The 18,874-nt window shown below is 42.9% G+C and overlaps 1 protein-coding gene across 2 annotated transcripts in view; it reads right to left on the bottom strand.

The window, feature by feature from the left end:
• Positions 1-260: 260 nt before the first annotated feature.
• COLGALT2 (collagen beta(1-O)galactosyltransferase 2) overlaps positions 261-18,874 on the bottom strand; it is a 117,168-nt gene continuing 98,554 nt past the window's right edge. For both annotated transcript variants that reach the window (XM_069546274.1, XM_069546275.1), the window contains exons 8-12: positions 18,235-18,341; positions 11,615-11,747; positions 11,282-11,409; positions 4,854-5,060; positions 261-3,190 (exon numbers count right to left, since the gene is read on the bottom strand). In XM_069546274.1, the coding sequence (XP_069402375.1) occupies positions 2,914-3,190; positions 4,854-5,060; positions 11,282-11,409; positions 11,615-11,747; positions 18,235-18,341 (852 nt within the window). In that variant the 3' untranslated portion in view covers positions 261-2,913. The remainder of the gene's footprint in view (positions 3,191-4,853; positions 5,061-11,281; positions 11,410-11,614; positions 11,748-18,234; positions 18,342-18,874) is intronic.

Below are 18,874 nucleotides of genomic sequence, written 5' to 3' on the forward strand. Positions count from 1 at the left end.
GATGAATTCTCTCTCATCATCCTCCCACTGGGGACTCCTGTTTCTCTGTACCTTTGAATGCTCTCTGGCTTACCCACCTCTTCAGCAGTCTAAAACAACCCCCAACTGGCCAGGAAGGCTGGTGACTACTCTCTCTTCTTTGCCACAACAAAGTGATGATTATCTCTGGCCTCTGACATCCTTGGGCCAGTGCAAACCTGGAAATTCCAGCAGTGGGGGCTGTTGACCAGCACTGGAGGAACCAATGAACAGTCACAGGGTTGCACATTATTTTTTAATTTGTTTCACAGCAAGCTCTAGAAGGCAGGTCATTTATCACTTCCCCACCCTGAAACAACAGAGCGTGACAGACAGTAGAGGAGGCTGGGATGCCAGCTTTTGCTTCCCAGACTTCCTGCAGCTGGCCCCGGTGAAAAAAGCAAGGCCCAGGCAGTGTGTCCTCTGCGGATGGTGGACACTCAGTCCATGCTCAGCAGCACCAGCACCGCTGAAGTCAAGGTTGTCCATCCAGAAGATTCCACCTTGCATCGCAAAATCCAGAGAGGTTTAACTTTCAGAGGCAGACAGCAGGTGCCATGGCTGGAGGCAAAGTCCTCTGACACTGCCAAGGTCAAATGTCTTGACTTAAGGCTAGATGGGAGGGAGGAAGAGTAATGAGGTCAAGGAATCCCTGGACTGCTGAACTGGCGATTTTTTTTTTTTTTAAAGAAATGCTGGATCTGCAGTTCACAATGTTCACAACAAAGGAACGTTGCTTGGGATTCTAGACCTGAGTGAAGAGAAACGAAGGCTGGGCTGACAAAGCCAGAACTTTATTCACAGTAGAACAGTCTTAAGCTAAAATTCTAGAATTTATCAACAATGTCTTTTAAGAATGAGAATTCATAACCCCACCAGACCAGCTGACAGGGAAAAAGAAAATACACCAATGTTCTCTATTAAACAAAACCACACAAAAATTAATTCAATCTGCCTTCATTTCTACTCCTAATACCTCAGCCACCTCCCACCCTCTTTATAAAAAAAAACAAAACACATAAAATTCATGCACACTTGCACGCACTCAAATATTCAAGCGAAATACAAAATACCCAAGGAAACCTTAGGAATCACCTAAGGGTTTTTCATTAGCTCCCCAGATGCTCTGTTTTTCTAGACAAAGAATCAAGTTCTGACTGTCATGTCCAAGCAGTAAAAATCAGAGTCGGCTGAGATCCCCCTCCTCTGTCTCCTGGCTCACTGGTCAATGCAGAAGAACCAACCATATGTCAAGAGGGAAGGCCAAGGCTGGCGTTCTGTGGGGGGAAGCTGCCTGGTTGTCCTGCAGCCGGGGGCCTTTATGCGGAGCAGTCAGCAGTACCCTCATGGGTACACTCAGCAAGGCCGCCCTGAGGCTCTGTTCCCAAGCATGAAGCTCAGAGTCCAACACCCAGGACACGGGGAGAGGCGCCGGTGTGGACAGGATGCTTGGGGCAGGGATTTCTGGAGACCCAGTTTTACTGCTTGTGGGCATGAGAACAGATACCTAAAGCAAACCATCATGAGCTATCACAGATGGCAGCACCGGAAGAGATGATGTAGTCCAACTCTGCATTTTACATACAATCCATTTATGGAGAAAGCAGAGAGGTGGTCTCCCAGGACTGTGACCCTAAGAGCTTCCCTGGGTGTCGGCCTATGTCAGTTGATCAGTCCACTGTTTCTGGCCAAGGTCTCTCACCTGAAGTAGAGAATCATTTGTTTCCAGAAGGTTAGACTCTCCCATTCAACAGGCCTGGGAAATGCAGAAAAATCAGGTTCTGGAACCAACAAGTCTACACTGACCACTTCCCAGGAGTGATGAAAGCCGGATGCATCTGTTTCTCTGCCTTATCCTGCAGACTCTCCCCCAACCCCCAACATTTTGTAAAAATAAATAATTCAAAATATAATGAAAATCCCAGGCAAGGACAGTTGCTGGCCTGAACATGTGCTCTGTCTCTTAACAGACTCATGAAACTCATGCCTGCAATTCACTCCCAGGCTCAGGGTGGATGGGAGAGTCTGACCTGCTGGGGCAGCACATGAACCCCAGGGACAGCAATTACAGACCAGCCCCGACCCCTTATATATTAAATTTATCTTCATAAATAGAGCATCCCAACTCAAGTGACCACGATAAAGAAAGCCAAAGCTTGAGTGTTTTCTTCAAATAGCTACACACCCCCTCAAATATCTATGAAACTATATTCAATATATCCACATGGCAAACTGGACAGCTCTTTATGAGAGCTTCAGTTGTCATGATAGTCAAAGGCCAAGTCTCAGACAGACCCAAATACCCATCCCTGTTGGATAACGGAGACTAAGATGCAAAGCTCACTTTGCAATAAGGCTCATGACAAATACCTTTAAGGAAAAAGCCTGATTAATTTGATTTTTAAATTATTTGATTCCTGCCCTCCCACCCCCCCCCCACCAAACTTGGAACATACTCAAATTTTCAAGGTCACATCTATGACATAAAACCGGCCCACCAGACCACTAGATATGGTCCAGTTGGGTAGGCTGCTGGACCTACCCATTTATTGATGTGACAGGGACATGGTGATCACCTTTCCCTTGAGTGAGCATCTCTGAGCTATGCCATTCAACCTTAATGTGGGAACCAGTATCACAATGGTAATGAACTGAAGGACAAGGTGTCTGGGTTGAAGTTTATCCTAATGGTGGCCAGAAAGCCTGTCTTCTAGCCATCCTAGGAGATTTGGGTTTAGTTTCCCTATTCTCTTCCCCTGTCAAAAAATATATCAATTTTGATCAATCACATTAGATCACTTTGGTTAGGTCACCATAACCATTAAAAGAAACTGGAGCAAACAGATGATTGGCCCATTAGGAAAACCAAAGTGTAGTAACCCCTCCATGGAGCCTTCATAGCTCATCTCTTGAAGGTGCAGTGTCCAGGGAGGCTGGTGGTGGCAGGGCCTCTGTGTTCTTTGCGTTGCGATGGATGCGACTTTGCTTCCGGGACTTCCAGGCATGTGTCCTGTCCCAGTCAGTGGCCACCGTCTCATTGTCCCAGATGGTCGATGTCTCCGTGTCACTCAGATACCCCGGCTGGCCTGTGTAGTGCGTTGGGTAGATGAGCAAGGGTTCTGCAGAGAAGGCTTTCAGGTCCCTGGATTCGTAATGCTCCATGTACTCAGCCCTGAAAACAAGAGGTGGACAAGTGAGTGAGGGGGCAGAACAGGGGAAAAGGGTCTTGTTTGTTACCTCCTAAATTCTCATGGATTTGATTATTTTTTAAATTGCGTCTTTGTGGAAAACTTTAGCCTACAAACACAACAGGTTTTTTATTTTTAAGGCTTTCAGATGATTTAAACAAATACACAAAGAAAAAGGTCAGGGTATTTCTGTTAAATTTAAATGGCAGTTTAGTCACTAAGTCATGTCCAACACTTGCGACCCCATGGACTAAAGCCTGCCAGGCTCCTCTGTCCGTGGGATTTCCCAGACAAGAATACTGGAATGGGTTGCCATTTCCTCCTCCAGAGGATGTTCTTGACTCAGGAATTGAACCTGGGTCTCCTGCATTGCAGGCAGATTCTTTACCGACTAAGCTACATGGGAAGATCCAGATTTACACAGAGTAGCTTAAAAATGAATTTCAGGTCTTATTCTAAAAATTAAGGTTTAAGCTCTGTTGGACCACAATAATAAAGTGATCACTTTGTAGAAAACGCTTGATCCTGGATCAGTGAATGAGATGCTGGGAGCTAGAGTGAAGGTGTGAGTACTGTGGTGTAGGCTTGGAGGCACACCAGCTTGGCTTTGCAGTCCAGCAACCTGTGAGTGTAAATGAAGGGACAAGGAGCCCTCCCTCCCAGGGCTCCTCTGCCGAGTACACGAGGTGACACCTGTTCAGCAGCTAGGTTTCAATTTCCTTTCTGTTAAGAGGATGATGGTTGACCTCCATGTTTCTGTCAGGTAGCAGAAATAAAAATTAGTCTCTGACATGTTGTCCGTTTTTACTGAGGACAGGAGACAAAATGGGCAAGATGCAGGACAAGAACACTGAACTGCTACAAAGAAGACCATCTAGGGAGGAGATCACCCAGCAACGAGAGCAGGAGCCAAGGTTAGAACCTGGTCTCCTGCTCCATTAATGAATTCAGGAAGCATCGATCAAGCAGCTAGCATGGGTAGAATGTGGACTAGACTCTAAGGACACAGAGATAAAAGATGGTCCCTGCCTCAGAGGCTCACAGGTTACTGGGGAGACTGACACATAGACCCATCATTTACCATGTTCTTGATACAAACACTAGGTCAGACTGAACTCCCGGGCTATGGGAACTCTGAGCATCACACTTTCTTCTGTGGACGCCCAGCTCAGAGGCCATCTCCACTCTCCCCGAGCCTCTAACACATCTCTGTGATCGTAGGTTTCACAATATATCACAATGACTGTTCATGAGTCTGGGTTCCTGACTAGCTTGTGAGTCACTGCCTGGCCAACAGTATACACAATGGACTAAGAAACGAACTGAAAAATTTGAGGTGCTTAGGAAGATGACCTTCACCTTGAGGTGTATGGGTTTATGGAAGTAAGAAAATCAAAGATGAGAGGCTCGAGCATATTATGTGCAGTTAAGCTACTCACTGGGTATTAAGGAGGATTCCTATGCAAGACTCACCGTTTCTGCCTTATATCTCCTGCTTGTAAAAGGGGGTAATCACTCGAGTTGGCCTCTCTTGTCATGATTATGGAAAGATCATTTAGGAAAGGAGTACCCCTTTAAAAAATATAAACTATTACCCCATGAATGAATTATGCTCAAGGGACAGGCAGGCAGTTCAGGGCAACTCACACAGGATGCTTGTTGTACATGATGGGCAGAAACTCATCCACTGGTAGCATCTTCCCAAAAGGATCTGCTCCAACCAGCTTCTGTGCTCCTTCCAGAGAGATGACATAGCCGAGCGTCCAGTAGGAATAGTCAGCTTCAACCAGATTTACCACATTGGGCACAGCTTTCTCTGGTTCTTTTACTTGCATCCTCTTCCTACCAATATAACTAAAAGGAAATGGGTGGAGGAGAAAATTCCAACTTGAGTATTAGACATCCATAAGAATGGAGCACAGCTTTGCAGACACTTTTGAAAGCTTGGACCAACTGTGTCTTATTCAAATGTATCACACAACAGGGCATAGCACATCAATCATGGTTGTCATCCTCTTCCATTAATTTCAGGCCATTTCTGTGGTTCCACTTATCAATAGCCCAACTATCCTTGCCTAGCGCTTCTCTGGTGGCTCAGAGGTTAAAGCATCTGCCTGCAATGCAGGAGACCTGGGTTCGATCCCCGGGTGGGGAAGATCCCCTGGAGAAGGAAATGGAAACCCACTCCAGTATTCTTGCCTGGGGAATCCCATGGACAGAGGAGCCTGGTGGGCTACAGTCCATGGGATTGCACAGAGTCAGACACGACTGAGCAACTTCACTTTCACTTTCATCCTTGCCTGTGTGTTAGTCGCTCAGTCGTGCCCGACTCTTTGAGACCCCATGGACTGCAATCCACCAGGTTCCTCTGTCCATGACATTTTCCAGGCAAGGATACCGGAGTGGGTTGCCATTTCCTTCTCCATGGGATCTTCCCCACCCAGGGATCAAACCCAGGTCTCCTGCACTGCAGGCAGATTCTTTACTGACTGAGCTGCAAATCCTTGCCTAGCAGGCTGTTAAGCCCTGAAAGTTGAAATGTGGGGATTGAAAGATCTTTCAGAAGTTGGAGACAAGATGGTGGACTAGAAGGACTTGAACTCACCTCGTCTCACAGAAACACCAATATCACAACTAACTGCTGAATGACTATCGACAAAAAAAGACCAGAACCCGCCAACAAAGACATTCTAACCCAAATACAAGGAAGTCACAGTGAGATGGAAGGAGGGGCACATTTGCGATAGCATCAAATCCTGTACCCACCAGGTGCATGATTCACAAAGGGGACAAATAATTATTTCTCATAAGTTCTCCCACAGGGGTGAGAGTTCTGAACCTCATGTCAGGCTCCCCAGTATGGGGGTCTGCCATCAAGAGAAGGAGTCCCTCAGAGCACTCAGCTTTCAAGGCCAGGGGGCTTGATTGCAGGAGCTCCGCAGGAATGGGGGAAACAGAAACTCCACTCCTGGAGGGTACACACAACGTCTCGTGCACAGCAGGACCTGGGCAAAAGCAGCGACTTCAGAGGAGTGCGGGACAGAGCTACCTGATGGTCTCGGAGTGTCTCCTAGGTGGGTGGGGGAGTGGCTATGACTCACTGTGGGGGCCAGGACACTGGGGGCAGGCATACCAGGGAATACTCACTAGTGTGAGCAAGTGAGTATAAATATTACTAAAGAATAATATTTAAAGGAATAAAAACATGATCATCTCAATATATTCAGAAACAAACTTTTGACAGAATTCAACACCCTTTTTTTAAAAAAAAAAAAAAAAACAAAACTCTCCAGAAAGCAGGCACAGAGGAAACCTACCTCAACATACTAAAGGCCAAATATGACAAACCTACAGCTAGCAGCCTGGTGGGCTGCGGTCCATGGGGTCACTAAGAGTTGGACACGACTGAGCGACTTCACTTTCACTTCTCACTTTCATGCATTGGAGAAGGAAATGGCAACCCACTCCAGTGTTCTTGCCTGGAGAATCCCAGGGACGGGGGAGCCTGGTGGGCTGCAGTCTATGGGGTTGCACAGAGTCAGACACGACTAAAGTGACTTAGCAGCAGCAGCATCATTCTCAAAGGTGAAAACCTGAGAGCACTTCCTCTAAGATCGGGAACAAGACAAAAAGGTTCACTCTCACCACTTCCATTCAACATAGTTTCAGAAGTCCTCCATAGCGATTAGAGAAGAAAGAGAAATAAAGGGAATTCAAATTAGAAAATAAGTTAACCTGTCCACTGTTGCAAATGGTATGATACTATACGTAAGAAATCCTAAAGACACTACCAAAAACTACTGCTGCTGCTGCTGCTAAGTCGCTTCAGTCGTGTCCGACTCTGTGCGACCCCAGAGACGGCAGCCCACCAGGCTCCCCGTCCCTGGGATTCTCCAGGCAAGAACGCTGGAGTGGGTTGCCATTTCCTTCTCCAATGCATGAAAGTGAAAAGTCAAAGTGAAGTTGCTCAGTTGTGTCTGACTCTTTAGCAACCCCATGGATGGCAGCCCACCAGGCTCCTCGGTCCATGGGCTTTTCTAGGCAAGAGTACTGGAGTGGGGTGCCATTGCCTTCTCCGACCAAAAACTACTACAACTCATCAATGAATTTAGTAAAGTTGTAGGATACAAAATTTTTCAAGTCTTTTTACTTAAAAAACTAAAACTAGAACTGCCATATGATCTTGCAACCCCACTCCTGAGCACATACCCCGAGAAAACCATAATTTGAAAAGATACACACATCCAGGGTTCATAGCAGCACTATGTATAATAGCCAGGACATGGAAGTAACCGAAATTTCCATCAACAGAGAGATGGATAAAGAAGATGTGATACATATACACAACGGAACACTACTCAGCCATAAAAAAGAATGAAATAATACTATTCGTAGAATCATGGATGAACTTAAAGATTACCATACTAAGCGAATTAAGCCAAAGTGAAGTGAAGTCGCTCAGTCGTGTCCGACTCTTTGCGACCCCATAGGCTGTAGCCTATCAGGCTCCTCTGTCCATGGGATTTTCCAGGCAAGAGTGCTGGAGTGGATTGCCATTTCCTTCTCCAAACAGAGAGACAAATATCATATGATATCACTAACATATGGAATCTGAAAAAATGGTGCACACAAACTTATTTAGAAAATATGTCACAGACTTAGATAACAAACTTATAGTTACCAAATGGATAAGGTGTGTGTAGGGGGGATAAATTAGGAGGTTGGGATTAGCACATACACACTATTATGTATATAACAGATAATCAACATAGACCTACTAAATAGCACAGGGAACTATACTCAAGATGTTTTGTAATAACCCCTACGGGAAAAGAATCTCAAATATAAATGAATCAATTTGCTATATACCTGAAACTAACAAAACATTGTAAATCAACTATACTCCAATATTTTTAAAAAACATCTTTAAAAAATTTCATGACAAAAAGCAAATTTTTTTTCAGATCATTTCCCAAAGGTAGTGTAGGATTTTCAGCTGTGTTTATAGAGGTTGGAAGGGGACAACAAAGACCAGATGTGAGAATCCCAACTTTGCTTTCAAGTCCCCAGAGTTTCAGTCTGGGGACTTGATATTTTCTGCGCAGCTCTCCAAATGCTGGTGGTAAACACAAGAAAGAAAATGCTTTGGAAAAGATACAGTGCAAAGTGAAATACCTAGGAACCCAAGAGTAGCTCCAGAGTGTTTCCTCTGGGAAAGAATGGATGTAACCACTTGCGTGCTTTGCTTTCCCTCACCCATCTCTGCCCATGCTTCCTCTGGGGTTCTGCCCTCCATGAACTACTTCTGCAACACAGGATGTACCCTCAACTATTCTCACCATCCCTAGTCTACCCATGGATCTGTGATCCATTACTTTTGTCTGGCACCTAGTTGCTTCTGCTTGCCTGGGCCAAGTTGAGGAGATCTGGTTTTCTGCCAGTCAGAGAAAGCTGAATTCCTCTATTTTGCTCTAAAAACCATCTCTTTCAATATTTAAGCTATCCTCTTTGTTGAAACATCCTAGGATATATAGAATAAGTCTATGTTCACCTTCAGTTCTTCTGGAGATAAATATAGCCACCTCTCAACCACAGCCTCTTAAAAGCAAAGAGCCTGAATTTCTCTCATGTATCAAGTGAAAGAGAAAATCCTATTGAACGCCTGAATTGTGACCAGAGTGACTGAGGAACTAAGCTTATACTCAATTTGTTATACTAAATTTAAACTGTAATTTTAAAATTGAAGATGTGTAAAATATTTTTTCTCTCATTCGAAATGTATTATTTTGGTAGGGCTACAGTTTACTTCAACAGTTGAAAATTTAGCATATGGACTGAGGTGTGTTGTATGCATTAAATACATATTGGATTTTGAAGACTGAATGAAAAAAGAATATAGACTAATTCGTTAATAGTTTAAAAATACTGATTATATGTTACATGTTATATTTGGATATGTTAGATTAAATAAAATGTATTATTAAAGTTAATCTCACCTATTTTTATCTTTTTAATATGATTACTAGAAAATTTTAAATGATGTGCTTTCCCACATGGTGCAGTGGTAAAAAAGTCACCTGCCAATTCAGGAGGCACGAGAGATACAGACTTGATCCCTGGGTCGGGAAGATCCTCTGGAGGAGGAAATGGCAACCCACTCCAGTATTCTTACATGGAAAATCCCATGGACAGAGGAGCCTGGTGGGCTACAGTCCATGAGGTAGCAAAAAATCAGATATGACTGAGCACACACAGAAAATTTTAAATGATATGTCTCACATATTTCTATTGGACACGCTGCCCTAGATGATTTCAATGGCTTGTTCTATTTTTCCCTGCTTACTATTTCCTTTTTCTGGAGAAATTTAATATTGCTGTCACACACAGCCTATATGCTTTCATATTTTGAGTTTAAGTACAGTTGCTTTATTCATTTTATAAAGTGAGATGTGAAAAATTGGAAACAGCTATAATTCTCTGTGATTAGATAATAGATTTCAATGGAACACTTGCACTTGATCAGTCATGGAAATTTAGAAAACATCTCCCCCGCTCCATCCCCATATCCTTAGAACAATAGCTCTTCTTTCTTGGATTCATTGGTATGCTTTCCTGAGAAATGCATCAACCAAACTACAAGTGAACAAGGACATATGTCAATTCTAAGCCTTAGACTCCCCAAGTCCAGTCTTCTGACTCCAAGGCTTAAGTGAAAGTTGCCTTTGTACATGTCACGTATAGCTTTCAAGCTCTATGCCTGTGGGGCCTTAACCGCAGGCTGCAGGGCCACAGACTCAGCAAGCCTGAGGTGCGAGAACTCCTAGAGGATTCTGGGGACAACGATCAGAAGAGACAGTGCAGAATCTCATCACATGACTGATACCCGACAGGGAGCCAATCCCTTTATTACATAGTCCTGGGGCTAATTCCCATGGTTACTTGGGCCATTACGAGGTTTCCTCTGAGCTCAGAACAGTACATTTTCTAAGAGAACAAGTATTCCACGCGAGTGCATAGTTAAGTTTCCCTCCTAGGATGGGAGGAATGGGGACAGCTTGTGGGCTGCAGCTGCTAAAGGAACAGCCTCCGATCTGATGAAATTGCCTTTGACACACAGCTGGGAAGTGAATATGATGCTTGGGAACTTTCTGCCTCATTGGAGAGAAGTAAAAAGTGTCATCTCATTGTAAAAACAAAATGAGAGAGAGAGCGAGAGAGCGCTCAGTTTCCAGAGAGAGAGAGAGAGAGAGCACACGCGAGCGTTCAGTTCCCAGAGGTAGCAGGCAACGAGCATTAACTAAATGTCAGTTCAGAGCCAGGACTCCCTTGATGAATCTGGTTTTCCTAAGACAGCCTCTGACTCTCCAAACCCAGCTGTCAGTGTTCTCCTTATTTGTACAGCTCCCCTCCCCAACAGGTGCTCTCCCACTGACCTTCCAACCCCCTCTCCCCTCCGCCCCCCACACACAATCAGAGACTGCAGAGGAAACCCATCCTCCAGGGAGCTGATGCTCAAGTGTGACACAGGACCCTTGCCCTGGCACGGGTCCTCCCTGGACACGCTCAATGCACCATGCTGCTTCATGGGTGGGTTTCTGCTGCATTCTCAGGTAAATGCTCATTCGGAAAACCCCAGATCTGCAGGCAGATTCCAAGTGTCAAAGAACTTCCCATACTTTCTCACCTTGAAGAACGTATAGATGCAAAAGTGAAAGTGTTAGTCACTCATTCACGTCTGACTCTTTGTGACCCTGCCAGCCTCCCCTGTCCATGGGATTCTCCAGGCAAGAATACTGGAGTGGGTAGCCATTCCCTTCCCCAAGGTATCTTCCCAATCCAGGGGTCAAACCCAGATCTCCTGCATTACAGGTGGGATCTTTACCATCTGAGACACCAGGGAAGCCCCCAAACCAGTGGGTATCCCCTACCTATTTCTGGTTGCTGGGAACATATATGGAGAGAAAGCCAGGTAAGTGGAAGCTTGAGCCCACCTCATATGAGTTGGGGCTCTCAGTGCTGAAAGAACTGAAAGAGTTCTCAGTACTCTTAGAAAAGCTTGCCATCTTGTCACTCACATCAGCTCCCAATCCAGCTGAACTCGATCAATGTCATCCATCAGTTTCATCAGCTTCTTTTTAAACTGATGTTCAAAACGTACGTCGTCCTCAATAACAAGAGTCTTCTCCAGCTCCCGGTCAATTACCTGTAAAGGTCAGGGGGAAGATACCCTATGAAAAGTTGATACTTATTTATCTAATCAAAACAGGTATTAGAAAGTCAAAAGTATAGTAGCACAGCACATAATAGCTCATAACTGGAATCTTGGTGAAGGTCCATCAACAGTAAAATGGTCCCACTCTCCTCCCTTCTCATTACAGAACTGCACACCTGGATGAAGCATTATTCACCTCTTTCCAGACAGAGTAGTGGCTAAGGAAGCAGCCGATTTCACCCCTGGTTAGGGGCCTGGAGGAGTAGGGATCTCGATATCCAGGCAGCATTTCAATATTCAGGGCCTTCAGCTGGCTTGTGTTCAGTGCCCTGTAAGATAGAACATGCCCCTAAATTAACACATTGAGAGGTCCCCACCGCAGAAGCCAGGAGGGAGAGGTCTGTGTATTCCCCAGGGCCTTTATGCCCACTGAGCAGGGCTCCTTAGAAGCTCCTCAGGGTTAGTGTGTTGTAGCATTATGAGCTGTGTGAAGACAAGACGAGGTCTTATATTTTATGTATCCCTCACAACACCCAATGCAGTTCTAAGTATCATCAGTTTTTTGGCACCGTTGAAAAAGTATTTTCCTAATGAAGGAGAGTGGCTAATAGAACCATTAAACATTATTAAACACTGGAAGGAATGAGGATGGGAAAGAATCATAAGAGGAATTGTACACATGTGTACATCTTTCCTTTGGAGCTAAAAATTAAAATGCAGAGAGAGTCAGGTAAGCAAGAGAAGTGACTCACTACCAACAAAGTATTCTCAGTAAGATTAATAGCTGATTCTCATCTGAAACCATGGAGGCCAGAAGGTTGACTAATTCAAAGTGCCGACTCAGAGAGACTCAACCAAGAATGCTGTATCCAGTCCAGCTAGACCTCAAAAATGGAAAAACCAGGATGTCCCAGATAAACAAAAACAGCGTCACTAGTAGATCTGCTCTACGAGAAATGCTAAAGGGAATCCCTCAGGCTAACATGAAAGGAACCTAGAGAATAACTCAGATCCACATAAAGAAATGAAGGCATCGGTAAATGGAAGTGCAGGTGTTTGCATTCATGCTAAGTCACATCAGTTGTGTTTGGCTCTTCGTGACCCAGTGGACTGCAGGCCGCCAGGCTCTTCTGTCCACGAGATTCTCCAGGCAAGAATACTGGAGTGGGATGCCATGCCCTTCTCCAGGGGATCTTCCCAACCCAGGGACTGAACCCATGTCTCTTATGCCTCTTGCATTTTCAGACATGTTCTTTACCACTAGCGCCACCTGGGAGAGGTAAACATAAACAGTATAAGTATCCTTTTGTTCATAATTTTTTCCCTTATCTGATTTAAATTGTAGCTGCATAAAGCAGTAAGAGCAAATAATGTATAAAGACCATATAAAGAAATAATTAGTGTGACAATAGAACAAAGGAAGGGGAAGGAATACAGCTATACAGCTGTGAAGTTTTTCCTTAGTATTGAAGTTGGTATTTTTTTACTGAGATATAATTGACATAACATTAGTTTCATTGAAACTATTGAATATAATATAATGTTCATTAAAACACTGAATATAATTATATTCAATATTATATATTGAATATAAGGATTCAATATTTTGTACTTTCACATCTTAATTCCTTTGTTTATATTTCTGCATATTTTTAGTTATTAGTGATTGCCCTAGGGATTATAATTAACATCTTCATTTATAGCCATCAAGTTCATATTAATAGTAGGGTCCTAGAAGAAAACAAGGGGATAAGACTCCTTGGCACTGCTTTGGTGATGATTTTTTGGATTTGACACTGAAATTAAAGGCAACAACATCAAAATATACATTCTTCAACTGTCTGTGCAGCATTCTCTAAGAAAGACCATATGTTAGACTATATAGACCATACATAAAGCCTCAGCACATTTTAAATGGTTGAATTCATACCAAGTATGTTCTATAACCACAATGAAATTAAAAATTGATAGGAAACTTGGAAAATTTACAAATATGTGAAATTAAACAATATACTCCTTGATAGCCAATGAGTCAAAGAAACCACAGAGGAAATGAGAAAATATTTTGAGACAAATGAAAATGAAAACAGCATACCAAGCCTTACAAGATGCACCTAATGCAGTACTTAGAGGGCTAGTTACAGGTACAAATGTCTATGTTTCAAAAAAAGAATCTTAAATAATCTGCTTTTCCATTTTGAGAAACTGGAAAAAGCAAACTGCATGCAAAGCAAGCAGGAAGAAGGAAATAAACGAAACAGAGAATAGAAAAACAGACAAAAACAAGACCAAAGCTGGTTCTTTGGAAAAGAACAAAACTGATAACACTTTTAGCCACATAAAAAGAGTAGACTCAAATTATTAAAAATTAAGAATGAAAGAGGGAGCAATCCTTACTGGTCTTGTGGAAATAAAGAGGACTACAAGAAAATACTGTGAACAATTATACATCAACAAAGTAGATAACCTAGGTAAAAAGGGCACATTGCTAAAAAAAAAAAAAAAATACCAACTCAAGAAATAGAAATTCTGAATACCTGTAACAGTTAAAAAGGCTGAATTTGTAAAGTTAAAAAAAGGTTCCAAAACATGGTCCAGGACCAGATAGCTTCAGTAAAGAATTCAGAATTCTGCCAAACATTTAAAGAATTAACACAAATCTTTCAAACCCTTACCAAAAATTGAAGAGGGTGCACCCAACTTATTCTATAAAGTATCATCCTGATACACAACTAGAAAAACATCACAAGAAGATGAGAGACCAATATCCCTTAAGATAAATAGAAAAATCCCCAAGAAAACACTAGGAAACAGAATCCAGCATCACAGAAGAGGGGTGATACATCATGACCAGATGGGATTTATCCCAGGATTGTAAGGTTCATTTAACAGGTGGGGAAAAAAAGTGAGACATCATCTAAATAGACATAAAACTTGACAAAAATCCAACTGTATATGGATTAACTATTTATATTCCCCCAAGTTCACATGTTGATAAGGAGGTGGAGCTGTCAATCCTAAGGTAGAACTTTCATAAATGAGATTAGTGCCCTTATAAGAAAGCAAAAGCTTGCTTTCTCCCCTCTCTTTGCTCTCTGCCATAGGAGAGTACAGCAAGAGGACAGAGATCATGCTGAGTTGCTAAGTTGGGTCTGACTCTGTGACCCCGTGGACTGTAGCCCACCAGGCTCCTCAGTCCATGGGATTTCCCAGGCAAGAAGACTAAAGTGGGTTGCCATGTCCTTCTCCACGGGATCCTCCTGACCCAGGGAACGAACTTGCAGCTCCTGCATTGGCAGGCGGATTCTTTTACCACTGGGCCACCAGGGAAGCCCACAGGAAGAGGATCGCCATCTACAAAGCAGGACGAGGTCTCTCACCATAACCTAGCCATGCTGGCACCCTTCTCTGGAACTCCCCAGCCTCTGGAACTTTGACAGATGTTTGTTGTTTGAGCCACTTGGTCTGTGGTAATTTGTTATATCAGCAAACAAACTAAGACACCACCACCCTTCTAAGACAGAAACACTCAACCCAATCAAGGCCATCTGTGAAAACTCCAGAGCCAATTATCCTATTTAATGGTGAAGGACTAAATGTTTCTCCTTAATAACAGGAACAAGCCAAGCCTGCCCACTCTTATCATTTCTATCCACCATTGCACTTGAGGATTTAGCCAAGGATTGCCCCCATGACTTTTTGTTCCTCACCCTTATTCAACAACATCTTGGTGCTCGTGGGAGTTTCCTCAGCCTCTGGCTGGCTCAAAAACTGTTGGATTGCACCTCCCAGGACTGCAAACCTTGTAATTTAGCTAACCTTGAGACCAAAGTAAGAACCCAGAGATAGCGACAGATACATTAATGATTTATTGGATAGTGGGATCTTACCAGTCTAAAGCCAAAGATCCTGGAGCAGGTCACTCTCTTGTGTACAACAGACAAGAGGCCAGACACCGCAGCAGTCTTCACTGCTTGGGTGAGAAGGAGGCTACCATTTATAGGGGGCATTAACATCACATTGGCTCATCAGTTACCAAGGAAACCAATGACTGGGGCAGGGGCAAGCATGTAGGCAGTTACTGATCAAGCCCTATAATTAAGAGGATTGGATAGTCATGTGAGTGAAGCAAGGCCTGGTCAAGTAGAAGATGTACAGGGAACAAGAGAGGAGTCATCTTGAATGGGCTGATCATACTTACACACAATACATTATTAGAACTAATACATGAGTTCAGCAAGGTTGTAGGAACAAGATCAGTATACAAAAATCAGCTGTTTCTATGTACTTAGCAATCTGCAATATAAAAATGAAATGAAGGAAACAATTCCACTTAACATCAAAAAGAGTAAAATACTTGAGAATAAATTTAACAAAATTAATGCAAGATGTGCAAGTAAAAATTACAAAACATCAATCCAAGAATTAAAGATCTAAATAAATGGAAGGATATTCATGATTATGAATCAGAAGACTTCATATTATAAGGAGAGAAGTACTTCTCTCAATTGACCTACAGAGTCAATGCAATTTCTGCTGCTGCTGCTGTTGCTAAGTCACTTCATTCGTGTCCGACTTTGTGCGACCCCATAGACGGCAGCCCATGAGGCTCCCCCGTCCCTGGGATTCTCCAGGCAAGAACACTGGAGTGGGTTGCCATTTCCTTCTCCAATGCATCAAAGTGAAAAGTGAAAGTGAAGTCACTCAGTCGTGTCCGACTCTTAGCGACCCCATGGACTGCGGCCCACCAGGCTCCTCCGTCCATGGGATTTTCCAGGCAAGAGTGCTGGAGTGGGGTGCCATTGCCTTCTCCGCAATGCAATTTCTATCAAAATCCAAACTTTTTTGTGGAAAATGGTATGTTAATGCTATAATTTATACAGAAATCCAAGAGACCTAGAATAGCCTAAACAATCCTGAAAAAGAATAACTAAGTTGAAGGACTTCCTTACACATAAGAAGCTACTGTAAGGAATAAGGATTGGCATACACATCAATGGAACAGAATTGAGAATCCAGCAATAAACCCTTCTATTTCATTAATTTTTGACAAGGTTGCTAAGACCATTCAGTAAAGGAAAGAATAATCTTTTAGCAAATGGTGCAGAGACAACTAGATAACTTTGTACAAAAGAATGAATTGGAAACTAAGAATGAATTGGATCCTTACCTCACATCATATAAAAACTAGCTCAAGATAAATCAAAGATCTAATGTGTAAGAGATACATATAAAACACAAAACTATGAAACTCTTAGAAGAAAAGACAGAACCAAGTCTTTGTGGCTTTGGATTTGGTAATGGATTCTTAGATATGACACCAAAAGCCCAATCAACAACAAAAACATAAACTGGACATCATCAAATTAACTTCTGTGTTTCAATGGACATCATCATGAAAGTGAAAAGAGAGCTCATAAAATGGAAAAAATATTTGCAGATTATACATCTGATAAAAGACTTGTATGAAGAGTATATAAAGAACTCTCACAGCTCAACTTGTTTTCCTTGGTCCATGTGGTCTATGAAGGAGATTGGGGTTATTAGAGGTATTTGAGACTGTGGTTCCCAAACTCTAGTGCATCCAAGAACAGGGTTGCCAGACTTAGCAAGTAAAACACAAAAATATCCAGTCAAATTTAGATTTTAGATAAACAGTAATTTTTTAGTATAAGACCCATGTAATGTTCAGGACAAATTTAACTAGGTGTCCTCTATTCTAAGTGGCAACCTTACCCAAGAATCACTCTGAGGCTTCTTAAGTGCCAATTCCCAGCCCAGCGCTACAGATCATCATTTAGCAGCTCTGGGACTTAGGAAGCTGCCCTCCTAACCAGCCCCCGGGGACTGTGACATGGGTGTCCAGGCCATACTTTGAGAAACACTGATGAGATTCTCTAAAAGAGTCATAAAAACTTCCACAAGAGCTTCTAGCCATGCTCCTTAGAGTCATTCATTTTCCAAATTCATATATAACATGGAATAGGAGGTTTTGCAAATATCCCTAGTGGCTCAGACAGTAAAGAATTTGCCTGCAGTGTGGGAGAGCAGGGTTCACTCTCTGGGTACCAAAGATCCCTTGGAAAAGGGAATGGCTACCTACTCCAGTATTCTTGCCTGGAGAATTCCGTGGACAGAGGAGCCTGGCAGGCTACAGCTCATGGGTCTCAAAGAGTCGGACATGACTGAGTGACTAACATACTCCTTGAAATAATAGAGTGTTAAAGGGCAAAGCAAAGCAAAGCAAAAGAAAACAAAATAACAACATCAATAACAAAAACTCTTGAAGGAATCCAACCAGGTACTGTATGTAAGTTTCCTGCCTTGTTCCTGGAAAAAGTGATCAGCCCCAGCAGACTGTGGCAAGCACCTCGTGCAACAGGACACACAGACTGTTGTGCATTTTTTTCCACTTATTTTCTTCAGGTCAAGTCACACAAGGTAAGATGCTTTGCTCTAAATCAGGCTCTGAATGCACCTCTGAATGCATTCCTTCCAAGGCACTACAGGGCTGGAAACCACCACGACCATTGCAAGAACCCCAGAGACAGTGGAAAATCACACCAAGGACAAGCCTTCAGCATAGTGAAGACCAGAGAGCATAGGATGATGAGTGGATTTCTGCTCTACTCAGTGAAATTAACATATATAAGCTGCTATGAGTCATAAAGTTTTCCCAAAATAGGCTGCACTGTGAAAGCATGTCTATCCCGCAATGACTGCAGATTCCGCCCACTGGGACTAAACCTCAGCCGGAGAGGGTGCATCTCCACTCCAGCCACAGCGGCAAGGGTTTGAGGAGAAAACTCAACTCACTTTCCATCCACAGCCTCCACAATCTTGACCTCAATCTCCTGTTCATACAGGGTGCGTAACATCCGGTCTCGCCTGTCCTTTCTGCGCTTGAGGTTTATCATGAAAATCTAATATAAGAAGAAAAAAGGAAAAGAAATACAGATTACTCAGTTTTTATTTTAGGCTGTTGAAAAGCAAAGGAAGTATAAGGAACAAAGCTTTAGTTAGAATAAGGAGCAGAAAGGTTAGGGGAAATGGTGAAGATGTATTTATATTTCATATCGGGTCAAAAAGCTGTTCTTCAGGAGGCCAAAGGTGAATTAAACCCAAAACATATGAGACCAAGGGGAAGGAAGAAGTTTCTCAAGTGGCTAGATTTATCAAGACCTAAGTCTGCTAAGTGTTTGCGTTGGGCCAGTTCCTACACCTCAGTTTCCTCATCTGTAAAATGGAAGTAATACTGGTCCTATCACCTGGCTACAAAATATTAGCTATTCTTGTAATTTACATCCTCTGTAGAAAAATTTGAAGTCATTCCAAGAGTAAGAAAAATCTAGTCTTAACAAATTCCTTTTATTACCAAGAGTTCCAAACTGAATTATTAAGGTTTTAATTTTCGTAGCTTCTTTACCAGACCTCTTCAACTCTCTTAGGCTTTTTC

This window comes from Ovis canadensis, chromosome 12, assembly GCF_042477335.2.
Source record: "Ovis canadensis isolate MfBH-ARS-UI-01 breed Bighorn chromosome 12, ARS-UI_OviCan_v2, whole genome shotgun sequence".
In the NCBI taxonomy this organism is placed as follows: Eukaryota; Metazoa; Chordata; class Mammalia; order Artiodactyla; family Bovidae; genus Ovis; species Ovis canadensis.